This window comes from Sparus aurata, chromosome 22 (assembly GCF_900880675.1).
Source record: "Sparus aurata chromosome 22, fSpaAur1.1, whole genome shotgun sequence".
NCBI lineage: Eukaryota > Metazoa > Chordata > Actinopteri > Spariformes > Sparidae > Sparus > Sparus aurata.
Genome location: NC_044208.1, coordinates 29,869,946 through 29,894,172, shown reverse-complemented (window position 1 = coordinate 29,894,172; position 24,227 = coordinate 29,869,946). Strand labels below are relative to the sequence as shown.

General features: G+C 41.3%; 4 protein-coding genes across 5 annotated transcripts in view; all 4 read right to left on the bottom strand.

Moving 5' to 3' along the window:
- Positions 1-24,227, bottom strand: part of LOC115574089 (NACHT, LRR and PYD domains-containing protein 14-like) — a 915,401-nt gene that overhangs the window by 487,601 nt on the left and 403,573 nt on the right. The window lies entirely within an intron of this gene.
- Positions 772-5,091, bottom strand: LOC115574111 (interferon-induced protein 44-like). Its single transcript, XM_030405361.1, has 8 exons — positions 5,017-5,091; positions 4,701-4,766; positions 4,560-4,593; positions 4,236-4,431; positions 2,597-2,740; positions 2,342-2,513; positions 1,546-1,646; positions 772-1,388 (listed from the first exon to the last, which is right to left on the bottom strand). Exons 2-8 carry the CDS (start codon positions 4,762-4,764, stop codon positions 1,206-1,208), a joined length of 894 nt encoding a protein of 297 aa, XP_030261221.1. The 5' UTR covers positions 4,765-4,766; positions 5,017-5,091; the 3' UTR covers positions 772-1,205.
- On the bottom strand, positions 5,537-8,844 carry LOC115574117 (interferon-induced protein 44-like). Of its 2 annotated transcripts, XM_030405371.1 has the most exons (7): positions 8,817-8,844; positions 8,705-8,738; positions 8,337-8,572; positions 7,268-7,426; positions 6,983-7,154; positions 6,721-6,821; positions 5,537-6,471 (listed from the first exon to the last, which is right to left on the bottom strand). In XM_030405371.1, the coding sequence occupies exons 3-7, from the start codon at positions 8,550-8,552 to the stop codon at positions 6,304-6,306; spliced, it is 816 nt and encodes a 271-aa protein (XP_030261231.1). In that variant the 5' UTR covers positions 8,553-8,572; positions 8,705-8,738; positions 8,817-8,844; the 3' UTR covers positions 5,537-6,303. The 2 variants fall into 2 exon arrangements, with proteins under 2 accessions (XP_030261231.1, XP_030261230.1); XM_030405370.1 differs by lacking the exons at positions 8,705-8,738; positions 8,817-8,844 and having other exon boundaries at positions 8,337-8,611.
- LOC115574118 (claudin-20-like) lies at positions 15,780-22,020 on the bottom strand. The gene is made up of 2 exons (XM_030405372.1): positions 21,295-22,020; positions 15,780-20,971 (listed from the first exon to the last, which is right to left on the bottom strand). The coding sequence occupies exon 2, from the start codon at positions 20,870-20,872 to the stop codon at positions 20,036-20,038; it is 837 nt and encodes a 278-aa protein (XP_030261232.1). The 5' UTR covers positions 20,873-20,971; positions 21,295-22,020; the 3' UTR covers positions 15,780-20,035.

The window sequence follows — 24,227 nt, the reverse complement described above, 5'->3', positions numbered from 1 at the left end:
GTTTCAGCAAAAGAGCGTTTCCGTATGGACGGCCTCTCAGACTCGGTCATGTGGCACTCTTTATATTCAGTATAGAACAGATCAAAGTGTTTACTTCCTGCATAATGCATAGATAGATAGATAGTTTGACCTCTTTCAATGTTTCTGCTGTTTTGCTTATTTTAAGTAGCGTGTTGCTTTGCTAACATCTTCAATACCTACACAACAGAGACGTCTCATCTTTAAACTAACTTTTAAGTTTTGGGTAAACTCGACATGTCATTTTCTTTAACAGGAACACTAAATCTCCAACCTAATATTAGTGGAAGTGTTGTTATTAATACGATTAAAAAAAATCAGACATGAGCTTTAGATGAATATGTAAATGTAGGCTACATCATGTTACTGTAGCCTCATGTTACTACATGTTACAGTTAGGACTGAAAATGACAAATATCTCCACATTGTAAACCAACAGCTGTTGTTAACGATTCAGTCTCTATTCTACTGTTAATATGTTAGTTCCTCATGTAATGTTGTGAAGCAGTCACAGTTTCTTTGTTTAAGTAGCATGCTAGGCTAACATGGTTTGCTTCTGATCTGGAGCCTAATTATTTTAACCTACACAATGATTTCTTTAGTATTCCGTGACTGTCAAAGCAAGCGGAAAAATACAAATCCAGGCACCAGTTGTTATCTTTGCACTCTAATTAGGTAACATTAGGTAGGGTAATTAAGATGCTCCTAATGTTCCTTAAAGCAGTACTGCAATGTTAAAATATTACACTTCCATAAAGTTTGCAACACATTGGGTTTTAATAAATTGTAGACAACAAAGCAGTAAAGATTTAGCAATTAAAAGTTCATGGAATTAAATTTGAGTGTAAAAAGTTTAAGAGGCTTTGCTGCCCAGTGATTAACAAAATATTAAATATGAGCCTCATAAAGGAGAAACACTGAAGTCATTAGTGAGAAACTTCTATTGGTCCATCTTGTTCCTGAAAGTATGATGTTTACATTAAAGGTCCAAACTCAAACACAACCTGTTCTTATGGCTGCATCATTCATCAAATACAAATATTCAAGTTCTTTTGCATAACTGGAAACAATTTCAGGCTTTTTTCCCCCAGAAAATTCAAATACAAGTCATACAAACAAATCAGTTAAAATAAATACTGAACAGTGAAAATAAACCAATATCTGTTGTCTGCTTTGTGTTTAGGATATCAAACTGAACCATCAGTCTGATTCTTGCGGTTGATGAAGTCGTCTCCGTGGGTGATGATGTGTTTCAGGGCGCTCAGGATCAGAGAGTCGACGTCACTGTTGAGATCGATTTCATCATGGTAGTTCTTCACAGGGAAGATGCAGTTCATGGGGATTCCCACGTCTGCACTGAACTGCTCCATCTATGTTTTAAAACAGATTTCACATCTCAGTTCACAAACAAATCAGGTCTTTCTCTGTGTTCACATACCAAGAATCCCAAAATGTAATAATGATATTTCAAATGAGGTTCCATGTTTTTACAAACTGACGAAATAAAAAGAATAAATTAAAACATACCTTCTTCTTCACGTGGCGGCTCAAGTAAACTTTTTTTAAATTGCCTTGAATCTCAGGACAGGTCATATCGATTTTGGTGAGAATGGCCATTTGAGGAATTCCTGCCAGGAGAACAGTGTTACTGACATACATGCAAACAGAACACAGCTGCAGCTTCTCTGTGAGAGAGACCACTGTAACGGGTCGAACACGCTGCCTCATTGTGTAGTGCGTGACGGCTGTGTTGTGAACTGCTGCAGGTCACTCTCAGGTGTGTTTCAACAGTCTTTCAATAGATAAATAGTAATTTTCCTTTACCCACCTGTCTGTGACAAGTTCTGCACACATTAAAACTGTAGTGAAACGCTGCTATGATCTCAACATTATAATTTTATGTCTTAACAGTTTAAGATGATGTTTTTCAGGCAGTTTGATTGTTTAAGCCTTCGTGTCTTAGATAACCTTTTGTTACATTGCTGGTCACTCTGTGTGGCACCAAGTCTAGATTAATTATCAGGACTTAGCTGACGTCAGGTCACTGTGTGTTTTCTGTTTGTTTTCACACTCGGTATTTGGAAGAATGACTGATGTACACCGTCTTAGAGATAAACAGACCTGCAGGTCATATATTCATGATTTTAGTCTGTGGTTTTAATTTTCTGCTTTTTAACCTGTAAAGTGTCTTTGTGAACCTTAAAAAGCGCTATATAAAATAAATGTATTATTATAATAATAATACTTATCATTATTATTATTATAAATCACACTTACAATGTGCAAGTGGAAAAGAATGAAGATTGTGATTTTCTTCCCTTACCCAGGGAACTGGCTTCCTCTCTGATTTCCCGAATCTTCTTCACCATTTCATCTTTTATTGGATGCACTGTGTCCGCAGGAACAACACAAACCAGAACATGCACTATGTCGTTGGCAGCTGGGCATTGGTTGAAATATGGATCATCATTTGACATCTTGGACACAGGATTGAACTGAAAAACAGTGATGACAGTTTCTCTTTAAGTATAAATTAAAGTAACAACTGTTAGTGACAAATGTTTGAAAAGAGTAGTACCCTGTAGCCGTCCTTCACGTGTCCCTGCAGAGCCAGTCTGACGTCGTCCACAGGGACTCCATTTCGATCCAGACCCATGATGTCATTGAAGACAAAAGGGTAAAAGGAGTCTGGGCCTCCTTTCTGGATCTTGTAGGTTGTATACTGTAAAGGAAATAAGGACAACACTGCCGTTAATATGATCTCTGTAAACAAACCATCAACGCTCATCTAACATAATGGAATCCACTCAGTGTTGGACTCATTCAGGTATGTTAGTTCTCTACAAATTGTACTCTGAACCAGGATTGAGAATGAAGACCTGACTGGCCTGTTTGTTTACAGAGACGTTGGGACTATTTTGTGGGAGGAGGTGCTGTGAATGGCCAGGGAGAATGTGGATACATTAAACTTTGACCCATGTGTACGAACATTGTGGAGACTGGTGACACAGAGGTGGTAAATTAAAGCAGTAGTCACAACACCAGACTTGAAATTGGACAAACAGGACCAGCTTAAAGTGGCTGTGACACCTGATGGAACATGTAGTTTGTACTAATTAGCATAAGCTGAAAAACCCTAAAGTGACGTCTACTGTTAAATTTGACTCCATCAACCCCAATTGGGTAAACAGCATCGTGAAACAGAGATACACGTCCCTACTACAAATAAGCAAGATCGGTGGAAAAACATGGCCGCTACCAATCCAAAGAGACCCGTAAAGGGCGGGGCTTAGTACAAATTGGCCACAACTCAGAAGCCATTGATCCAATCACCATAAAACCTGCTAGATATCTTATGGAGGAGGTTGGAAACAGGTCTACAAAATCATACGTTAAACAGCTGTTACGTTAACAAACTCCTCCTGGAGCTTTGACCAGATTGACTTCTAATGCTCACAGGCCAATCTGAACACCTTTGCAATAAAAAATTATTAAAAGCTTGAGTTGTGGTGGAACAGCGTGGTGGCTCAGGAAGTATCGATGACTTTCTGCGGCAGGAGGTTGCTGTTATTAGTAAATCTCTACCAGACTGAAAACATTAACATGCCACATTTTGCAGAGTTTTTGGCCACCTAGTGGCATCAGGTGGTAACATGTTCTTTTACTTCTGTGTTCTCCTGCTACCAGGTTTAAAAAACCTCGAGGACTTCATGATGGTAAACGGTGAAGATTCTGAGCTTTGATTCAACGCTGATGCAGTGGCAAGAAATTATTCTCCATGAAACAGGAAGTGATTATAACTTCTGTGTAAATGGTCCAAAATTTCCAAAATGTAAAGAGTTTGATCAGAGTCCCCCCAAAACACTTCTACATGCCAGTAAACAGCTGCAGTCATCACGACACTTGGCATCACTACTGACAACTTAAAATGGCCAAGAAACATTTCACCAAATATTAGAATTACTGCATATTTTTAACCCAGCAGGTTTGTTCACATTTTCAGAAGACCTACAATAAATTCATTATTAAACCGAACTTCATGAATGTTTTTTGTGACAAAGTAGTTTTTGTTCCTCTCATTGATCACAGAAACATGAGAGCTGCAGAATCATTGGAACTGAAGCCTGACATGATGAACATGTTCTTTACAAGTGCATGTGACCACGACTTGATGAATTTATGATGATTTCCTCCTCAATCAGAACAAATGTTCATACCTTTTTGGTGAAACTGCAGTCAGAGGTGTTATCCGCCAAAGCCAGCGTGTACATTCTGCCATGTAGGACACTCTGGACAGAGTTGATGAAACTGGACTTTCCAGCTCCAACCGGTCCATGAAGCAGAATCCTGACCTGCTGACCTTCAGCATGAGGCTTGTAGTTCTTCACGTACTGCAGAGCGCTCTGATTGTCTCTGTTCAGGGAACATAACATACTTTTGATTTTAGTTTAAAGTCAGTTTGTCGTTTTGTGTTCAATGCTCAGATATTTTTATCATGTTAAAGATGTGAAAAAGTCCTTTTATAAGGTGCAGAAACTCACCCCCACTTTATCTCCCTCCATGGTTGGTGGAGAACTAAAAAATACACAATATAGGTTTAGATAAGAAAGATGTTGTATCATCATAATGCAACAATTATTATTTTTTGAATGATTATTAGAACATTTAACAAGTAGTCTCACATGCAGGAGGGGCAGCAGCAGCAGCAGCAGCATCAGCTTCTGATATGGACTGTTCTGCTCCCATGGCTGGAAGAGAAAAAAGATGCCTTTTGCCTTATAAACCTTTCACACTGAAAGTAGCTAGACATGATCAGAAAACTATGTAGCGCTTGTTTGCTTAAGAGCAAGGTTTAATGAAAATAAAATAAACTGGTACAAAACTTTTAAAAATACACATGGTTGATGTCAGTTTTAACAGTTTGGTTACTTTATTCTGCAGGAAGTACAACAAAAACAAAAATGAGAATAAACTGTTGTTATATTAGAGGGTAAATACCTGTTGTTGCACTCCAGCAGTGAAAGTCAGAGAGTCTTCAGACTTATCACAATCATTTCTGTTGTTTCCACTAAAGTAATATTACAGTAATTAGCATATAATATGAGTCCTCCCATTACTGTGTTAGTTTCACTTTGGTCAGATATGTGACTTGCTCACAGCCTCTGGTCAAGCATGTCGCATCTTCAGACCACAGACTACATGTGACTTCCTCTCAGGATGAAAATTAATGCTGATACATGTTTGTCTGTTGAAACTTTCTCACGACTCGTCAAACAGGCCCACAGTCTGACACGTTCTGTCTTCCCAGTATTTTATTCCTATTGTGCACCAGAAACACTAATCTTCATTGTCTGCATGACTAAACTTCAGATTGAGGCCATCGCTGATCAAACAGTAAGAATGGCCTCTAAACTTATTATTTTTGATGTGTCACATTCTGTTATTTTTACCTCCATGGACAGACAGACTCAGCCTGTCAGCTTCTTCAACCCACTGACCCTCAAACATGATTACATACTCAGTGTCTGCAGCCAAACTTTATTCAAACTCACAGAACTTTATTTCAAATTCAAGTGAAGAAGTTTACAATGATACTTTGATAGATCTGATAAAAGTGAAAGTAAGGAGAGCCTTACCAGAGAGGCTGCTGGTTGTGCAGCAGTAAAACAGTAATAACACACAATATAACATAAAGGTACTTAAATTTAACACATGATAATTATTGTATGATTATATGATCATATAATCAGCACTAGCAGCTCTGCCATCGTTATGGCTCGAACACACCACATGACTTCTTGTCTAGTTGAGTCCTACAGTTATTTTGGTTTTCACACTATGTGACTGATCAGCAACATGCTACTAGATCACACCTGATGTGACGACCCGGCCCAAACAGTCCAGCAGGACGGTCTGCTCTCATTGGCTGAGCCTGTTACCTGGCTGCTTTAATGATTTAGTTTCTGTCAGGATGAAAGCTTTGTTTACCAAGTGTGCTTTCATATGAAAGTTTGTGAAAAAACTCAAAAGACATGAAGAATTATTTGAAGTGATGGATCATACAGGCACATTATCTTCATTTATTTTAGTCATGGCTGCACCAGCTCACTATGAAAGCAAAGAAAGAAGGTTTGTGTGGTGAAACGACTTCCAGTGAGAATCAAGAAGCACCCAATGACAAAAAAAAAGAAGAAGCAGAAAATAGAAATTTAAAGATGTTCACATTCTCTTCTAATGGTGAATTTATCATAATTTCTACGTTCTTCAAGCACATCTGACTGATCATTATGCATTCTTATGGTTCAAGAAGTCATTTCCAAAGTGGATGATGTTTCTCAGGGCGTTCAGGATCAGAGTGTTGGTGTCAGTGTCGAGGTCCGATTCCTCATGGTAGTTCTTCACAGGGAAGATGCAGTTCAGAGGAATTCCAACGTCTGCACTGAACTTCTCAATCTGCATTTGAAGATCACAAGATTAGTTCAGACATGGCTGTGTCAAGTTTTGAGTGTATCAAGTGACATTATCGGTCTGTGTATCATCTGACTGCAGTTTTCAATGTTTGGTGCATACAGAAAAACAGAAGAAAAAAAACATTGACTCGTTTTTTTCGTTTGCCAGATTAAATGGAATAATTGAATGATCAGATGATACACGTACCATTATCTCTTTGTGCAACCTCAATAAATGATTAATAATAATTACCCTTTCCTTGAGCAGTTTGCTCCTGTAGACGTTCTTTACATCTTCTTGGATTTCAGGACAGGCCTGGTCAATTTTGGTGAAAATGGCCACTTGGGGGATTCCTGCCAGGAGGACAAAAACTTTATTATGAATGTAAAACTTTTATCCAAATGGACCATAGCTGCTGTCCTCTGTGGGGATGGGGTCCACTACAGAAACCTGTCGCGGTAACTTTAAGATGTTCATCTCCTGTGTGAGTAAACAGTGTTTTTTTTGCACTCACCCAGTTCACTGGCTTCATCTCGAATGTCCTGTATTCCCATCAGGACTTCACTTTTTATCAGTGATGTTGTGTTGGCATCAATAACACAAACCAGAACATGCACTTTGTCGTTTAAAGTTGGGGATGTGTTGTAGTGTCGATCTTCCTTTGATATCTTACAATCAGCATTGAACTGAAAAACAACAAGCAGCATGAAAATAAAAGAAAGTGGATAACACTGCTGTTTTTTTGTTGTTTTTTTTTAACTTAACAAACATCAAGCTTTTAAAAATGCAGAAACTTTACCGTGTAACCGTCTTTCACATTTCCCTTCAACACCCGCTTCATGTCTTTCAGATGGATTTTTGAGCTTCTTCTGTTGCTGCATTTCAGACCCATGATGTCATTGAGGACAAAAGGGTAAAAGGTGTCTGGGTTTCCTTTTTGGATCTTGTAGGTTTTGTACTGTGAACCACATGGAGATATTCAGTTATTACAATAATCCCATCCTGTGTGTTTCAAACTGTCCCTGCAGGTGTTTCTGTTCAGAGCTACACTGTTGTTACACTGTGTGTATTGAAATGAACATCCGGATTGTGAATACAACAGAAAAGAAACATCAGAACCTTCAGGTTGACCGAACCTGTGTGAGTCACCAATACCTTTGTCTCTCTCACACACACACACACATTAGATTTCTCTTCAGTTCTACGTAGTGAGTGAAACATGCATCAGCCAGTCACACAGCAGAGTGAGTACTGAGCTAGAGACAGCAGCCAATGGGGTTCTTTTCTCTCAGGGCAGGTTAACGCAGAGAATAACCACAAATACAGTTCATATAAGAGTATCAGAATAATGTGAGTGACAGGTGGTCTTGCATTATCTTGACAGTTAACACTAACATGTAGTAAACGGGGCGAAGCTCTTTTCTCTTTCAAGTCAGTAAGAAGATCACATCACTGCTTCCCGTCTCAAAACTCTCACAGAACACAGAAATATCTTTTTTACAGCCCCTCAGTGCTGCAAACAGCGTGTAGAGCCCAAATATCTTTAAACACACACTTTGCCACAAATCTTTTGGCACTCGCTGGTTGTTGGGCCGATAGTGGTGAATTTGAAAACGTTCACATATCGCCCTGCCTTCTTGTCCTACGTTCAATATGGTCCCTGGCCACACCCTGATATGTCCCCAGGCTGTCCTGATGATACATTAAACAGTTTACATGCGCAGCATTGTTAGTTCTAATATACTGATATTCAGATTGCAACTATGAGTGGTTACCTAGCTTTGCTAAGTTCAATACATATTTTCAAAGCTTTAATATTCAAGATGATTCCTTCTCACTATATAAACACTATTCAACTTTCTAATTACCTGTTTGGTGAAACAGTCATGTGTAGCGTTATCCACCAAAGCCTGGACAGATATTCTGCCATGTAGGACACTTTGGACAGAGTTGATGAAACTGGACTTTCCAGCTCCAATCGGTCCATGAAGCAGAACCCTGATCTGTTGACCTTCAACATGAGGCTTGTAGTTGTTCACAAACTGCAGAGCGCTCTGATCGTCTCTGCTCAGGGAAGGAAACATCAAATCACTCGGACTGAAAACTAACATAACACAACAACTGGGTGGTTAACTGGGAACTTACAGAAAGAGAAAACACAACAGCAAAAGAAGTCACTTTGTGCATTTTGTAGTTTTATGATGTGAAAAGATGTTTATAAAGTCACAACACTCACCTCCAGTTCACTTGTCTCCACGGTTTAACAAGAACTGAGAAGTTAAAGATAAATGTTAACATCAATATACAACATGTGAATGAATGGAACTTCAGTTTCTCAGTAATCTTACGTGGAGCTTCAGCAGGCTTGGAGTTCTTTCCTCCCATTGCTGGAAATAAAACATTGAGTCCATTAAAAACACTAAACACAAAAACATGTCAGCAGAGTCTCGATTCCTCAGGTGCTGTAATACTATATAAATCCAGTCCATTTATCATTTTTACTGTGATTCAATCATTAAATTGTATTTTCTCATTGAAACTAAGGCTAAATCAAACTAAATCATAAACACACAAAATCCGAAACTGATTTTTTAAAAACCCAGCTTAAAACACGAGACATTTGGTTGTTCCTTCTTTCTTCTTTCGTCAGTTCTTCTTTCATTTATTCTATTGTGGAACAACCACTATAAACAACAACTGCACAATTAGGAAGAAAAAATGATTACACATGTAAGGATGAATGTAATAGAAACTTCGTACCTCTGTTGTTGTGGATACTGGAACAAAATCAGACAGATCAGTGTTATAAGTCACGCAATCAACAGTTAAATCAAAACAGTTACACTGGAAGAGAAGTTAGTGAACCACAGACCACAAAGTTTTCGCCTTCACAGTTATTTGTGTGAAGAACTGAACTCTCCCGAGGCTGCATCGCGACTGATAGTTTAGTGACAGTTTATGAGTGACAGAAGTGAAGATCAGATCAACACATGACTGTTTACACCTCATTAATGTTTAAACTTAAACTAACTGCAGTCGCAAAGTGAATCAGAGAATAATAATAATACTAATGATAATAATAATAACACATTTTAATTAGTGGGGCCTTATAAGAATTAGTTTAAAACAAAATTAAATATATCGAACATCATTTAAATCACTGGAAACACTGGAATATAATAAAAACTGAACACTGTTGGATTTACTGCAGAGCTGATGAATTAGAAAAGATGTTCCTAATAAAGAGACCTCTCATTTTGCATCCCTTGATTTGCGGTGCAGCATAGTAAATCTGGCAGAGTCCAAGAATTGTTATTAGACCATATATCCCTGACATTAAAGGTAGCATATTAGTTTCAAATAGTTTGCAATTAACAGGGTTAACAGTTTATTGCTGTAGTATTAATTTCGCTTTCATTTTGAGAAAGAGTTTGAGATTTTGAGGATTTTGAGGAATCGGAATCGCTAACTAAAACCCTTTACGATTTCGCTATCGATCTTCCCGGGCTGCGCCGCCACTGTAAACAAACGTACTCTACTCGCAAATTTGCGATGACGCCACACACACAAGCTGCTGCAGACTCAGAGCAGAGGTGAGCTGAGCTGCTACGTGTGATGCACTGTGGAGAAATGTCGTCCCGGCAAAAACGCTCCAAAGTCTGGCTGCATTTCACAAAGAAGGACGACACCTCGAGGATCGTCACCTGTAATACCTGTAAGAGGAATCTGCGCGTCAAAGGCGGTAATACAACTGATATGTCCAAGCATTTGGCCACACAACACGGTATTACACTCCAGCAATGCCGTGTGTTTGACGCTCTTAGCAGCACCGGTGCCAGCACGAGCACAGCAGGTAAAATTAAACAACTGGCTAACGTCGTGTGATGATGATAAAAATGAGGTTAATTTAATCAGCCCTGCTCATTCCTTGTTTGTTGCTCCTCTATGGAATTATTCTTAGCCAATAGCCACTTGACTTGTGGACTCATTTTACTCATTTGAGTATTGTTTATTCTCAGCAGTGAATAATTAAGATTTATATTAATAAACCAGGTTGTGTTCTTTTCTGTACTCATTTACTACTTGTTTTTCAGCCTATTTGGGAATCGATAAGAGAATCGATAAAAAAACGGATCGATAAACAGGAATGGATAAAGCATCGGAATCGCTAAATCCGTATCAATATACATCCCTAGTGCTCTCTCTTCAGGCTCTCTCTCCCACACGTGGTGGCCCAGGGGAACGCATGAGCTCTTCATTTGGCTAAACAGCAGCTTAGGGACACGGCTACAGGAGGGTGCACTACAGGGCCGGAGTCATCTCCTCGGTGCAGCCTAACTACTGCATTAAATTAACATTCTAAAAGTAATCAAATTACTAACATTTTGGTGTGATTCATGTGCTAGGTGACAAGGGTTATCTACCTGGTAACTCCACTGGCAAACCCTGCAACAGAGCAGGAGCGCAGATTCAACCACCGCAAATACGCACACGGGCCGCGGTGGAGCGCTGCATCGGGTTGCTCAAGGGCAGATGGCTCTGTCTAGGATCCGCGGGCGGAACCCTGTTACACACCCCAGTGCAGGATAACAGGGTGCCACTTGATGTCTCGGTGCAGCCAGATGAACGTATGCCCAGAGAGCGAGAGAGAGTTTTTCCAGGACCTCTGCTGACAGAATCCAGGGTCGTGGTGGCGTGCCTGCACGGGCGAAGAAGGACAGGCGCCCACACGCACAGCTCGCAGTTGACTTTCTCTGTGGGACTGGCTCTAGACAGGTTTCTTTAGCTGAAGCCTGAACAACACCACTCGTGCCTGGCTCTGCATGATCTGAAACTTCATTTAAATAGAGAAATAAACTCTGACAGCAACCGTGTAAACACCTTTTCCCAAGTCAAATACAAACACTATTCAAGGTGCATTTGCAAGTTTTTCCAGCACCATATGGCTATGGTTAATTAACGCATTATCCAGCTCAGACTCAGGTGGTGCGACTGTCTCTCCCGATCAGCGCGACCACCCGCTCCTCTCTCTGGGTCAGTACAACCTCCTCCAGTCAGCGTTGTACTGCGCCTAAGGGCCGCAACACGCTTTTTGGTGGCGAGTTTTAGGTCTGACCATTTTTTCTTGACCTGAAAATAAATTGCGATATAATCTATTAAATATATACATATACATATATGACTATACATATCGTGTAAGTATACATTGAATATTCAAACCTCAGCTGGAGTTCGGTTGACGATGGCAACGCTGTTGACCGCAGCAGTGATTTCTTATGGCATTCTTTTGACTTCCTTTGATGCCACTTTTCAGGCTGCCAAATAAAACTAATTTGTTTAATTGTACGTGACGTGCAATGTTATGGTCTCAATTTCAAGGTCAGAGAAGTTCCTCTTCTTGGATGTTTTACGCATCGCCATGTCGTAATCTAGGGGCAAGGCCTCTAAACTGAGAATATTTAAGGGCGTGATATTTAAATGACAATTATTTTCAGCCATCACATTTATCAGCGCCTGATCATTCTTACGGTGTGGTTGGCGAGATACGAACGTTTCATGAATCACGCGTGAAACCTGTCGTAAAATGATTTCTGCCCTCGAATCTGTGCTGGTTTCTACGTTAGATTGATAAATGAGGGCCACTGTGTACAGTATAACCTCCATACAAAGAGCTGTAGGGATAACATATTTTTGTAGCTAACTAAAATTTGCATCAATCTGGTTCCTCTGTTGGATTGTTGAACTGTTCAACAAAAATATTTTGTGTGTCAAACACAAGTTTCTGATCCGTCCAGGTTCTGTTGATCCAGATAATCTCCACAGATGAACTCCACTCTGTGATGTGTGAAGCTAAATTAACTGTGTAGCAGTAAGAAGCTAATGTTAGGCTACAAACAGACGACATCACGGTCACATGACTGAAGCATCACCACCACTAAGAGTCTTACTGCACAATTACTATCCAGGTTTTCTATAAACTGATCAATGTACGAGTTGTAAAGTCAGAGTTAGAACAGTGTGTAACTAAAGTGGCCTGTAAAGACGGACTAGTGAGTAGATGAGTCTCCGTGTTCGCTGTGAGGACGTTTAATGTCCCCGACAACCTCTGTAGTCTCATTCAGACACTCGTTAGCAACCACCTAGCTCAGCCACCGGGCTCAATGGTGGGCGGCCGTCTGCCTTGACCAGTATTCCACCATGTATGAGCATCGGTGAAGTCAGATGTCTGCACAGAGCTCAAAGGATACTAAAAGAAGACAACACCCCACCCACAGTCTGTTCAACCTGCTGCCACATGGCAGAAGATCCAAACCACACAGCAGCTTCACTCCTGAGGCTGTAAATGTCAATTCATTTTTTCAATCCGCATGAGAAAAATTAATCTTGGCACTTGCATCATTCTGCCAGAGCAACTGCTGCTAGTTATTCCTGGTTGTGGCTAGCTACTATTAGCTTATTAACTCATGGCATAGTTAGCCGTGGAGTTAGTGGTCCTTAAGTTGGTCTGGACTGGGACCTCAGATCAAAGGGGGAGTCTGAGCTGCAGAGTGTTGTTAGGAGGTTAGCTTGTTAGCATGCTACCTTCAGTAGACATCTCTGTAACATCCAAGTTGTTGTTTCTTCAATCTGTTCATGATCTTGTTTCATCATTGAGTATTTTAAACTCACAGTCATATCTTACAAACTGTTCCTAAACTAAAACCTTTGAGATTTTTACTGACACAGTAAAGAATCTGAGTAGGGATGCCAGTTTTTTGATAAGCTGACACCAGATAACCCTTCACCGGTTAATTAATGAGGAAACACAAAAAGGGACATGTTGTGAAGCGCCGTCTCTACGAACCGGCAGTGGTGTAGTGGGGATTTTCTCACTGGGGGAACTCTCCAAAAAAATAAAAAAATATTTTAAAAAAAACGTTATTTTAATTGGGTCACCTGGATAGACCCAAGTTGTGAATGCTTGAGCCATATATCGTTACATCGTATCAAATCGTAAAATTGTACATTTCTACTCCTGGAGAAATGTAGTTTGTAAAACTACTGCTAAAAAAAGCTTTAGCAACTACTTCTACTCATTCTACTCGTTTAACTCAGTATTAAATAAATCAACATATGGTGTATGTGAAACAAAATATAATAGCCTACAAAAAATTCACATGCCAGCTGAAATATGCCTCTCAACTCGAGATAACAAAGTCGAAAAAAGTCAAAATTATTGTTGTCGGCTTGCAGAGCTCACATGTGAACACGGAGGTCGTGTCTGTAGATGCATCTATATCCAACATGTACATGCTCAGATATGGGCGTGGTTAGGCTGGTGCGTTCTGGGTGCATCGGGGGCAGCAGGAGGGTTGTCCATGACGTGCTTGTGTCATATGAGCTCTGCCTTAATGGCACAAAGCCCCGCCCACTCTGTGAAGCATTTGTGTGCTGCCAGGGCGAGCCAATCAGAGGCAGTGTTGGCTTAGCATGTCATGACATGTTTCATGCCTTTTTTCAAAGAAAAGTAAAATAGAATGTATGTATATAGGTCTTTTTAAAATAAAAATATTTCATGTTATTGGCCAACATTGTAGTTGTGAGTAAAGTGTAAGTGAGTAGTTAAACTACAAAAAAATGAAACAAAAAGTAGTTGAATTACTTGATGCAGCACAAAATATGAATGTAGATTAACTACCAGCAAGTTACAGCAAACTGTAGTTAAACTGTGTAGTTCAACTACATTTATACCATGGTCTGGGTGAATACTGGATTCTGATTGGCTGCAGGGTGTCCATTAACCCCTGATATATGGACACCTACTAAGTAGTTCCAGTCAAATTGACTGTTCACTGCTGTAAATTAATGCGCTAGCTGGTGTATCAAATCTTAATATTTTATTTCCAGCACTGAGTTCAGTCCGTCAGTCCTTCAGTGTCTTATCCTCTGAACACCACAGGGTGGCGACTGTAACACACAAGCTGCAGAAAGTTCACTTCCTCTTTAAACTTACTGATAGGCGAATAATCTCACATCCCGTTCGCTGTTCAGCTCTCTGCTTCAGGCTGCGGCCACAGTAACGTTACACACGGCCGGTCATTTGTTCCTGAAAATCTTGCTATTGATTTGGGGACAATGACATGACTGGTTAGCTAGCTAATCGTGTTAGCTAGCATACTGTCAAATTATATTTACTGTTTGTCAACCGTACGTGATCTTATTGACTTTGAATCTTGCTAGCATAGCGTTAGCTTTCTGGCTCATGGCTGAGCGGACTAGAATATCTCCCGTTGCCAAGTCGTATCTATGATCCGTCCTATTTACTGGAGGAGTGAACAACGTCTCCGTTGCATAAGAACCTTACAGGAGAGTAATGACTGTTCCAGGTATTAGTCAAACCCTCAGGCGTTACCAGGGAAACTAAGTTATGGCTTGTGAAAAACTTTATATTTTGATAGTAAAACGCATGAAAATATAAATTAATGGTCTTAATTTCTTTTCTTTGGCAAGTGACCATGGTATAAGCGGGATAATGCCCTTCAAGGTGTCCATAAACAGGAGTTAATGGACTTCGCGGAGGCCTCCACGTCGTCCATTAACTCCTGATTATGGACACCTCGTCGGGCATTATCCCTTACGTAGTTTACATCTCCCCAATACTGCACACACACACACACACACACACACATTTTGGCCCCACGGCAAAAAGTGACAAATTAAAGTCCTAATAATTGTGCAAATGCTTGAAGTATAGACGTATGGCATTGCAAATAGCAGACGGCGCTGCTTGCCTCACACACACACACACACACACACACAATTAGTGGACGGTGCTGCTTTTCTCCTCTTTCATACAACTGCCAACTCCCGCTGATTGCTATCGGTGTGCACGCGCACAGACGTGGCTGCCGTGACACAATAAGAATTTTATTAATAATATTTGTGAATTGCAGTACGTATTATTACTTTATTAGAAGCTATACAATGACGAAAATGATAACAGAGGCAACGTTTTTAAAAAATATTTATCGACCTTTCATTCTTCCACGTTACAAAGATTAAGAGTGAAGAAACAAACCTGTTCACAGAGGAGGAACAGTGAGTAATAACACAGTACTGATGTACACAAACCGTCAGTGGTAGCAGAAAATATACGGAGAAAAAGTGTAACTTCATTCCTACATTTTGTTTATAATGGAGACATGACAGCAGAAAGAGTTGTGCTGTATACTGAGCTTCATGTTCTCAGGAGACTCTGTGCTCAGAAGATTACAGTGAAAGTGAAGTTTATAAAAAATGTAATTAAAGAATAAATCAGGAGCTCAGTGAGGTTTTCAGTCCAGACTTGATTTTATTTGCTGACAGATAAACACACATTCTGCACGTGAACACATGAATCATCTGTCCTCAGCTGGTCCGGATCAAATACAGTCAGACTGTTTAAATTAATGGTGAACAGTTTAAAGACACATCAGTGATGTAATGATATGGACGTGTGTATGGAGTTAATTATGTCCACAAAACTTAAAGAAACTTGACACACAAGAGCTAAAATGTTTCAGCACTGACAGTTATTATCTTTGTGTTTTACAGTCTTTGTCTCGTCTCTGTGTCAGTGTTACCATCACTAAGTGTTTTTGTCTCTGACAGGCTGAGGTCTTTGTTCTGACTCTAAGACTCCACTGGATGGATGTTTCTGTTGTGGACAGCTCCGGTACGGTTTTGCTCCGTTGTTTGTCATCCATCAACACCCACTGGCTGCGTTTTGAGTCCGTCACCTCACAGCACTGCTGGACAGCTGCTTGTGAGGCCGAGAAGTTCCAGCATTAATTACATAATCAGGCGTGACGACAGTTATACGTATGTGTTATAAACACAACAAAATGACGTGTTCCCACCCGAAGGATCAGAAGAGTTAGAAGTGTCTCTTTTTTGAGATTTTTTTTTATCCGTGTTTTGTTCTGAAAATTAACTGAATGTGATGTTGTTGTTTTGGTGTGTGACTTCCTGTCTGCTCTGTGCTGAATTTGGCTGGATTGATGTGCTGTAGTCCAGCATCAGGCACAAACAGAAGCCTTACGTATCTGCTTCTGAAGAGCCCGGACTGCCGGAGCTGCAACAGAGCAGATACGCAACGCAGCCAGTGGAAGTTAACACACAGACGAGAGTGAAACCAGCTCTGCTGACGTGGTGAATCAGAGACGGACCAAACATGGATCTGGTGGAGTTTAAGGAGTAAGAGTCTGACAACCGCTCAGAAATGATTCCTACAGAGAAACCTTCTGTTCAATACTAAATAAATATCCTTCTTGTCTCGTTCTGAACTCCCTGGAGAGGCGAGTTGTTGCAGAACGACAGCCGTGGAAACGTGAGTCAGAGTTTGAAGTTTACTGGGAGGAACTGAAGCTGAATGTTTCACTGATTGTGACGAACGTGCAGGAGACTTGAGTTTCCGGTTACCAAACACCCTCAATGTGCGGTCGAGCTCGTGCTCCCAGTTCAGACAGGCTGCATGCTAACACTGTTAGCTCAGCAGAACAGTCAGTATATAAAACTCAACTCATAAATCCCCCCAAAATGTATCTAATTTAAAGTTAAAGTGAAGTGTGAATCTGGGTGGGATTTATCTCATTATGCTAAGCTAACAGGCTATATAGCCATTTAGTTTGATGTTTTCGCAGAATGATTTATAATTTGAGGTTTATTTCTAATAGGATCTAATTATTTAACTGAACTGTTTCTGCAGGAACAGTTTCTGTAACGTTGTCGTAACATCAGACTGTCGGAGACAAAAACACGTTAACATGCACAGTCGCTCCAACGGATCAAACTGCAGCCGTCAGATGATCTGCTGGATCGGTTACAAACGTTTGGTACGTATGAAGCACTTGTGAAAACATGCAAATAAAAGGTTTAGAAATTCTGGAATTGCCCTTTAAATACAAAAGAAACAAGATTCCCAGCTTTTAAATATCAATGTGAAGGTTTTCATTGATGAAAAATGATTTATTTACTTTTATTTTGTAGCTTGTCAGAAGGAAATAACTTGACATGATGATCAGATGAAGGGAAAACAAATCAAATAAGAAACGTGAAAGACAAAATAAAACTCAGAGCTGTAGAACATTCGAGAGCTGACTTTGGGTTCAGAAAGCGTTCGTCCTAGAAAGCAGCAGAAAGCAGAAACACAGACAGATGAGTTGTTCAGTTCACGTCTTGTTTTTGTGGCTTTTTAAGAAACACAGAACTATATTATTCTCTAGCTGCTGAAGTTTTCTGGTTTCTGGTGCCTGAAAGCTTTGTGTCTGTTCTTAAAGCTTCGCAGCGCTCGGCTGCTGATGAGTCCACTCTTTATTTTCTCACCTCAGTGTTTTTTTCCTGAGAGGCAGTTTGACTGACAGCTCACCTCAGGTTGGAGGACAGCCGCCCACTGAATGAACACAATACTACAGACGGCTCGTCTCCGTCAGTGACGTCCTGCAGATGACTGGATGTCCTCCTGCAGCTGGAGGAGGGTGGAGGTGGTGGAGGAGGGTGGAGGTGGTGGAGGGTGTGTGCGGTGTGCATCCAGCCGTGCTGAGAGGATAATGGGAAAGCAAAGAGCATCATTACCTCTCTCCACGCTGCGCTGCACACTCGCCTCCCTCCGGACCGCTGCCAAGAGACGGAGCGGACGCCGTCGTTCTGACGCTTTGGATCAGGACTCGTTTTCAGTTTTATAAACAAAAAATATAGCCATGTTTTTATTGCTTCAGTGTCTCTACGACGGACTACAGTCAAGCTGTAAGCAGCATGTAAAGCACAGACAGCATGCAGCCAGAGGACGACCTCGGGTCGGTTCAGAGCCGGCCCAGAGCAGACGGGACGGACGGAACCAGCAGAGTTCTGTGTCTCTGAGACGAGCGGAACGTTTGTTTGGGTTCCTCTATTGATCATTTTTTATATTAGTCATAACTTTAGATACACTCCAGTATTTTGTTGTTGTGCTGAACAGCTCAATCATTTTCTCTCTGAAATAATCTGCATCTATTAAATACGCTGCTCACAAACTTAAATTTAAAAAAGGTTTTTCGTTCTGCGTCTGATGTACGTAACGTGTCTGCAAACAAATCTAACCATAAGAAGTGTTCAGTAACTGTTTGGTTTCTGTCTTCAGCACAACTAAGCTACGCTACATGATTAGCATTAGTGCAGATTTATAATTGTACTTCTGTCACGTATCTTCTGAGTTGACATATTCCAGTACATGTAAATACTCTTAAAGGAAAAAAGTTAAACTGAGGCTGAGCTGTTTGAAGACGTCTGATGTTTGTTTGTTTCTTCGTCTTTGTGCTTCTTCATTTTTTATTTAATATATAAAACTTGACTAATGAAACTCAAAACTTAATTTAAAGTTAAAGTAAATAAATTAATTTCAAACGAATGATTTACTGGTCAGATTTAGCTGATTATGCTAAGCTAACAAGCTGTACAGCCATTTAGTTTGACACTTTAAGCATCATGTTTTACACTTCAGTTTAATCAGCTCAATTATTTTGCAAGCGAACCTAAATTAGTGGCAACCGGCTCCAAACTTTGTCAGGACTAAATACTTCAACTCAATGTTACAGTATTTAACATCTTATAAATATCAGGCTCCATGAAGACTGACGTCAAATCAATCTCCAAACGTTAACAAAACCAGCCACACATGTTATATTTGGACATCTGTGGTTTGCAGAGACGTTGACATGAGTTCACAGTCGTTAATTTTATTTATCTCTCTCTTTCTCTCTCTCTATATATATGTATAGAGAGAGAGAGAGAGAGATACATATATAGTTCCTGTTCGTCTTTATGAATAAATGATAAATGTATCTTCATGAAGAAAAAACTTATTTTAAATTACATTTCATTTGAAATATTCTTATTTTAAATTCTGCGATATTTTAACAGTATTTTGTTTTTAAATAACTTATTTCATTTTCATTTCTGGGATTCGTCTGATGTGCGAACAGAATATTTTGTCACATGTTTCCATGAACCTCAATGCATAAAAACGATTTTTACATTTTTGCAGCTGTAACTGATAAATTATTATAATAAATGATCTTAATGTTACAACACATCCTCTGTTTTTATGCTTTTTTGTGTGTCATTATTTTAAAATAAATCTTTTTCTTTTCTTTAAATTTGTCTGTTTATCTTCTGCAGTTTGTTGGTTGAATCATCAGACAGTTCTGGTCCGGCCCGGCCCGAACAGTTAATGTCAGACCCGTCTACAGCTGGACAGCGATGGCTTTCAGTCCCGGGCAGAGCTCCGGTCGTTGTTTCCTGTGATCAGCAGGTTCAGCTCTTTGTGTTTTGTTCTTCATCTCTTTGGTTCGTGGAAGCTGCAGCAGTCATTAAAGGATTTACGGCGGTTGTGGTTTGTGGTTTCTGTCCTTCGCAGAGCTCCGTTCCTCTGCTCTCCGTCTCGCTCGGCTGAATCCACAATCTGTTTTTTTTCTGACATTTGGTAATTATTCCCCCTCAGCCCACCTCCTCCTGTCAGAGAGCCAGAGCGCCTCAGCTGTAAACTCCACACAGCAGCTCTCCGCGGCGAGGGTTAAACGTACTCCTGCAGGCTGTAGCTGTCCTTGATGTCTTTAGGAGGGAGTTTGGACGGAGACGAGTAGACTTTCTGCTCCTGATCCTGTCCAGGTTTCTCCTGAGGAGGCTTCTGCTGCTTCACTCCGTCCATCTGCAGATGAACCTTCCTGTTCTGCCTGTTTTTCGGGTGCATGCGCTCCGTCTGCAGCACCCGCCTCCGCTGCTCGTCTCCGTACATCAGAGTTCTGTCCGGGTCAGCGGGGGAGTCATAGTCCGGTCGTCCCGTCCTCTTTCCGGGACACGACAAACAAAAAATGACCCCTCCAGCCAGGAGGAAGCCGGCGGAGATAAATGTCACGCACAGAGCTCCTCCAGGCTGATATTTACTGCTGTCCGGCAGGTCTGTGGTCAGGAAGGCGGTGATGACTTCGTTGGTGAACCAGGACGCGGGGACCAGGCACAGGAAGCTGGCCAGGACGAAGCAGCCCCCCGCAGCGATGGCCGTGTGCCCCTTCGCTCGGTGGCTGCCCCCCCAGCGGGTGCATTTGAGCCCCAGGGAGGCGAGGCAGAGACCGAACGCCGCCACCAGGCAGGACAGAACCATGGCGGCTCGCGTGGTCTGCAGATACGCCGGCAGCGACAGCATGGAGTTCTTCATGGTGCAGCTGAAGACGCCGGAGCTGTACCAGACGCAGTCCATCCACAGACCCTGCATCTGAGAGATGGGGGTCATGACGCTGGACCAGGCGTTGATGCTCACCTTCCAGTTGGGCAGCAGAGTGGCCACGGTGGTGCCGAGGACGCCCAGGAGCGCCAAGGCGAACGCCAGGATCTGAATGGCGGCGGACAGCATGGCTCAGCCCCCCCGTCCAGCTCTGGTCCCTGTTGGCGCGGCGGCGGCGTCCCGGGCAGGTCCTGACAGCAGATAATTCCTCAGCACTGCTCCAGCGAGCTGCAACCAGAGGAGAAATGAGAAGTGAAGTGAGCGTGACGGGCGCACAGCTGAGGCTGCTGACGGCCGTCCTCTCCGGCTGAGTGTTGTGTGAGCTGATTGCCTGCGTTAGTTTCTCTGCAGCTGATGTGGTGATCATTGACACTCAATTATGTCCATTTAAAGCTGCAGCGTCTCCGGGGATTACTGCAGGAGACAGAGGGAGGACTAACAGCTCTGTTGGACTGAACTTACTTCTGCTGGTCTAATCGTGCTGTAATCTCACCTCAGCACCCGCTGCCGGAGCAGAGCGGTCTGTGTTCAGGTGGAGAGTTGAGTCTTACCTGTGTTGAGTCTCTGGCAGCGTCTCCTCGAGTGATTCCTGAGGACGGAGCAGAGAGAAGCCGTGTGAATGAAATCACAGGGTGTGTGGGTTAACAGCCTCTAACTACCGCTCTGACGGCGTCTCCTTGGCAACTGTACATACAGTTTCATCCCATCCTGGTAAAGATGCAGCAGGAGTCCTGCTTTTATTTCTCTGTGAGCTCGAAAACCTTCGTACGAACAAAACCGACCGAACAGGAAACAGGTTTTTGGTTCCAACCTGAAGGTCACGCCGGCTCTGCTGAAGGAGCCGCAGAGCAGCGTTCTTATCTGATGAGTTGATGGCGAGCACGACTGACTCGACGGAGACGATTCTCCGACCACACAAAAGCAGCCGTTTACCTGAAAATGATTGTTTCTGATTGTTTTCTTTGGACGACTGCGTTTCCGTCTCGTCGCTCTGTCAGATCACAGTCGGGAAGAGTTTTACGAGCAGTTTGAAAAATGCGGCGGCGTCTTTTAAAACTGCTCCTGAACCTCATTACTGATGATTGCTGATCATATCTGTGGTCAGAGACCTTCGCCGCTCTGCGACGGGATCATTCGTGCTTTTAAAACAATCAGCGCCGCTCTGTCATCTTGGTGGTGTTTGGTGATAAAACCGCTGAGCTGTTCTTTGTCCAGCTGCAGTGTGAATCAAGGTGTCGCCCGTCATGTGACTGTGTGAAGAATCGCCCTCTGCAACACGGTGATAAGCGCCCGCAGCCCGCCCACCCAGCCGGCTGCGATGGGACCCGGCAGTCAGCCGCCGGCAGCCTGTTATTACCATAATCCTGCAGCCTGAGTGTTATCAGCCTCAGACCTGCTCCGACACGAGCAGCTTCAGCCGGCTGCACACAATAAACACAGTTTCTGCTCGTTCCTGCAGCTCTGTGGGAAACACAGAACCGTAAAGTCCCTGAGCTTCATGTGAGCTCAGTGCAGAACTCACAACAAACACAAACTCAACGCAGACGACGTTTCCCACCAAGACGCAGAGCGGTGAGGTCATCCTGCACGAGGACGCACCGGAGCTCTAATGCAGCACGTTCTGATGGAGGTTCTGAGCTGTGGTCGGATCCAACAGAACCTTTCAGACTTTGTTTAGCTTTATGTCCCGACACATTGACGGTCCGGGCCTCCGTCTGGACACGTGACGTCGTGTTGGATGTTTAAAGGCCTGAAGAGGTGAAAATATTCAGTTTCACGAGACAAACTGAACGATTTGATTCACAGTAAGAGAAATTTAATCACGTCTAGATTCTTGTGACTCCTCAGAACGAGTTCTCTGATATTCAGACAAACACAACCCTGTTCTCTCACCAACATTTACAAAAAGACAGAAGTCTGCAGAGTCACACTGATTCATCCTCATCAGATCAGTAATTAATACAAACTAGCAGGAATGAATGAGACATTTATAGTTAATACAAATATATGAAATGCTTTATTAAACATTATTTGTCGTAAAGTTGCTCCTGATGGTTTTAAACTTTCAGGACGACGTCATGAATGTTTTGTGGAATCGTGTGAATCAGACGTCAGACTGAAGCGACACTCGGTCACACTGATCCCACGTCAGTTCAGAGTCAAAGAAAAACATTCATTTACAGTCGCGCTGCAGCGGAGAGCAAAGGCTGCTGGGAAAACTCTCTGCTGCTGCGTTCAGGGACGCTCTGACATCTGAGATTTAACAGTTTTAAATATGTTTGATTATTGTTTTCACTGACGAGACATTTAAACGTTTAAACAAGAGTTAATTTAAAAATAACACAATTGATGAAAATGTTTCCAGACTTTTATTAAAAGAATAACTTGTTTTACTCGTTATATTAAAAAGATAAAAAGCTTGATTGCTATAAAAGATAAAGTGATTTTTTTTAACCTATTATTTTTTTTAAATAAGGAAGCAGAATAACATTTATAAAAAACTGACTGTAGATGATGTTCCCATTATTTCCTGTCCTGCAGACAAACATCAGCACACAACTAAATGTTTTTAGGGACAAGTTGAAATAAATAAACACATTTTTATTGCACATTTTTTTTTAAACATTTTGGTTTTAGTTTCCAGCAGCTCCTGAGTCTGTAGACACATGAATAATCATGTTTACTTATGAGCAGGTCATAAAATGATACAGTTAAAAAACAATTACATATTATTTTTGCTTTTAAAAGATGTATAAACATATTTAATAAAGATAGCCGTCCTGTCAGAACTCCTGCTGCTGCTCGTTTGGATTAAAGTGTAATTTATATTTTTACATTTGTTCTATGTAGATTTCCGGATTTTTGTTCAAACATCTCAGTGTCCAAAAGAACAGAAAAGGTTTGCAGAGTCCTGGGCTCTGCAAACCTTTTCTGTTCTTTTTCTGCAAACATTTGAGAAGCTGATAATTGATTTTAAAATAAAAAATAGGTCGTTAAATCAGTTGATTTATTCAGAGATGAATCAGAACGACCTGCTGGTGAGACGTGTCGGACATGAAAACAGCGGTCTGTGCCTTTAAGTCGTGTGTGTAATAACTCATGTTGAGGTGCTGCAGTGTGTCGGACACACACACACACACACACACACACACACACACGGTGGCCTCTGGAGGTTTGACGCCTGCAGGCCTCCGTACGTACGTTTGAACCACACGAAGGACAAACTGAACATTTTCTTTGTGTCGAGGCTCCGACACGTTTTTATTATTAATATTAATTCTGTTTAATTTTAATGTTTTTAATTTAGTGACATTTGATCAGAAGAGAGCAGATTTTAATTTCCATAATTTATGTTTTTAATATTTTAACATTTTTTAGTATGATATTTAGTTTTATGTAATTATAATTTGAAGATGTTTTGTTTTTTGTTTGTTTGTTTGTTTAATTTTAATAATGATAATTTATATTTTGTCTTTAAATGTTT

What these genes read in the sequence shown, in the direction of transcription:
- LOC115574118 (XM_030405372.1), bottom strand. Translation starts at nt 20,872, where the DNA reads ATGCTGTCCGCCGCCATTCAGATCCTGGCGTTCGCCTTGGCGCTCCTG.
- LOC115574111 (XM_030405361.1), bottom strand. Translation starts at nt 4,764, where the DNA reads ATGGGAGCAGAACAGTCCATATCAGAAGCTGATGCTGCTGCTGCTGCT. An exon ending in TGGAGGGAGATAAAGTGGGG is followed by an intron (nt 4,432 to 4,559) that starts GTGAGTTTCTGC and finishes TTCCCTGAACAG; the next exon opens with AGACAATCAGAGCGCTCTGC. An exon ending in ACGTGAAGGACGGCTACAGG is followed by an intron (nt 2,514 to 2,596) that starts GTACTACTCTTT and finishes ACTGTTTTTCAG; the next exon opens with TTCAATCCTGTGTCCAAGAT.
- LOC115574117 (XM_030405370.1), bottom strand. Translation starts at nt 8,579, where the DNA reads ATGTTAGTTTTCAGTCCGAGTGATTTGATGTTTCCTTCCCTGAGCAGA. An exon ending in AGATGAAGCCAGTGAACTGG is followed by an intron (nt 6,822 to 6,982) that starts GTGAGTGCAAAA and finishes TCCTCCTGGCAG; the next exon opens with GAATCCCCCAAGTGGCCATT. An exon ending in GCAAACTGCTCAAGGAAAGG is followed by an intron (nt 6,472 to 6,720) that starts GTAATTATTATT and finishes CTTCAAATGCAG; the next exon opens with ATTGAGAAGTTCAGTGCAGA.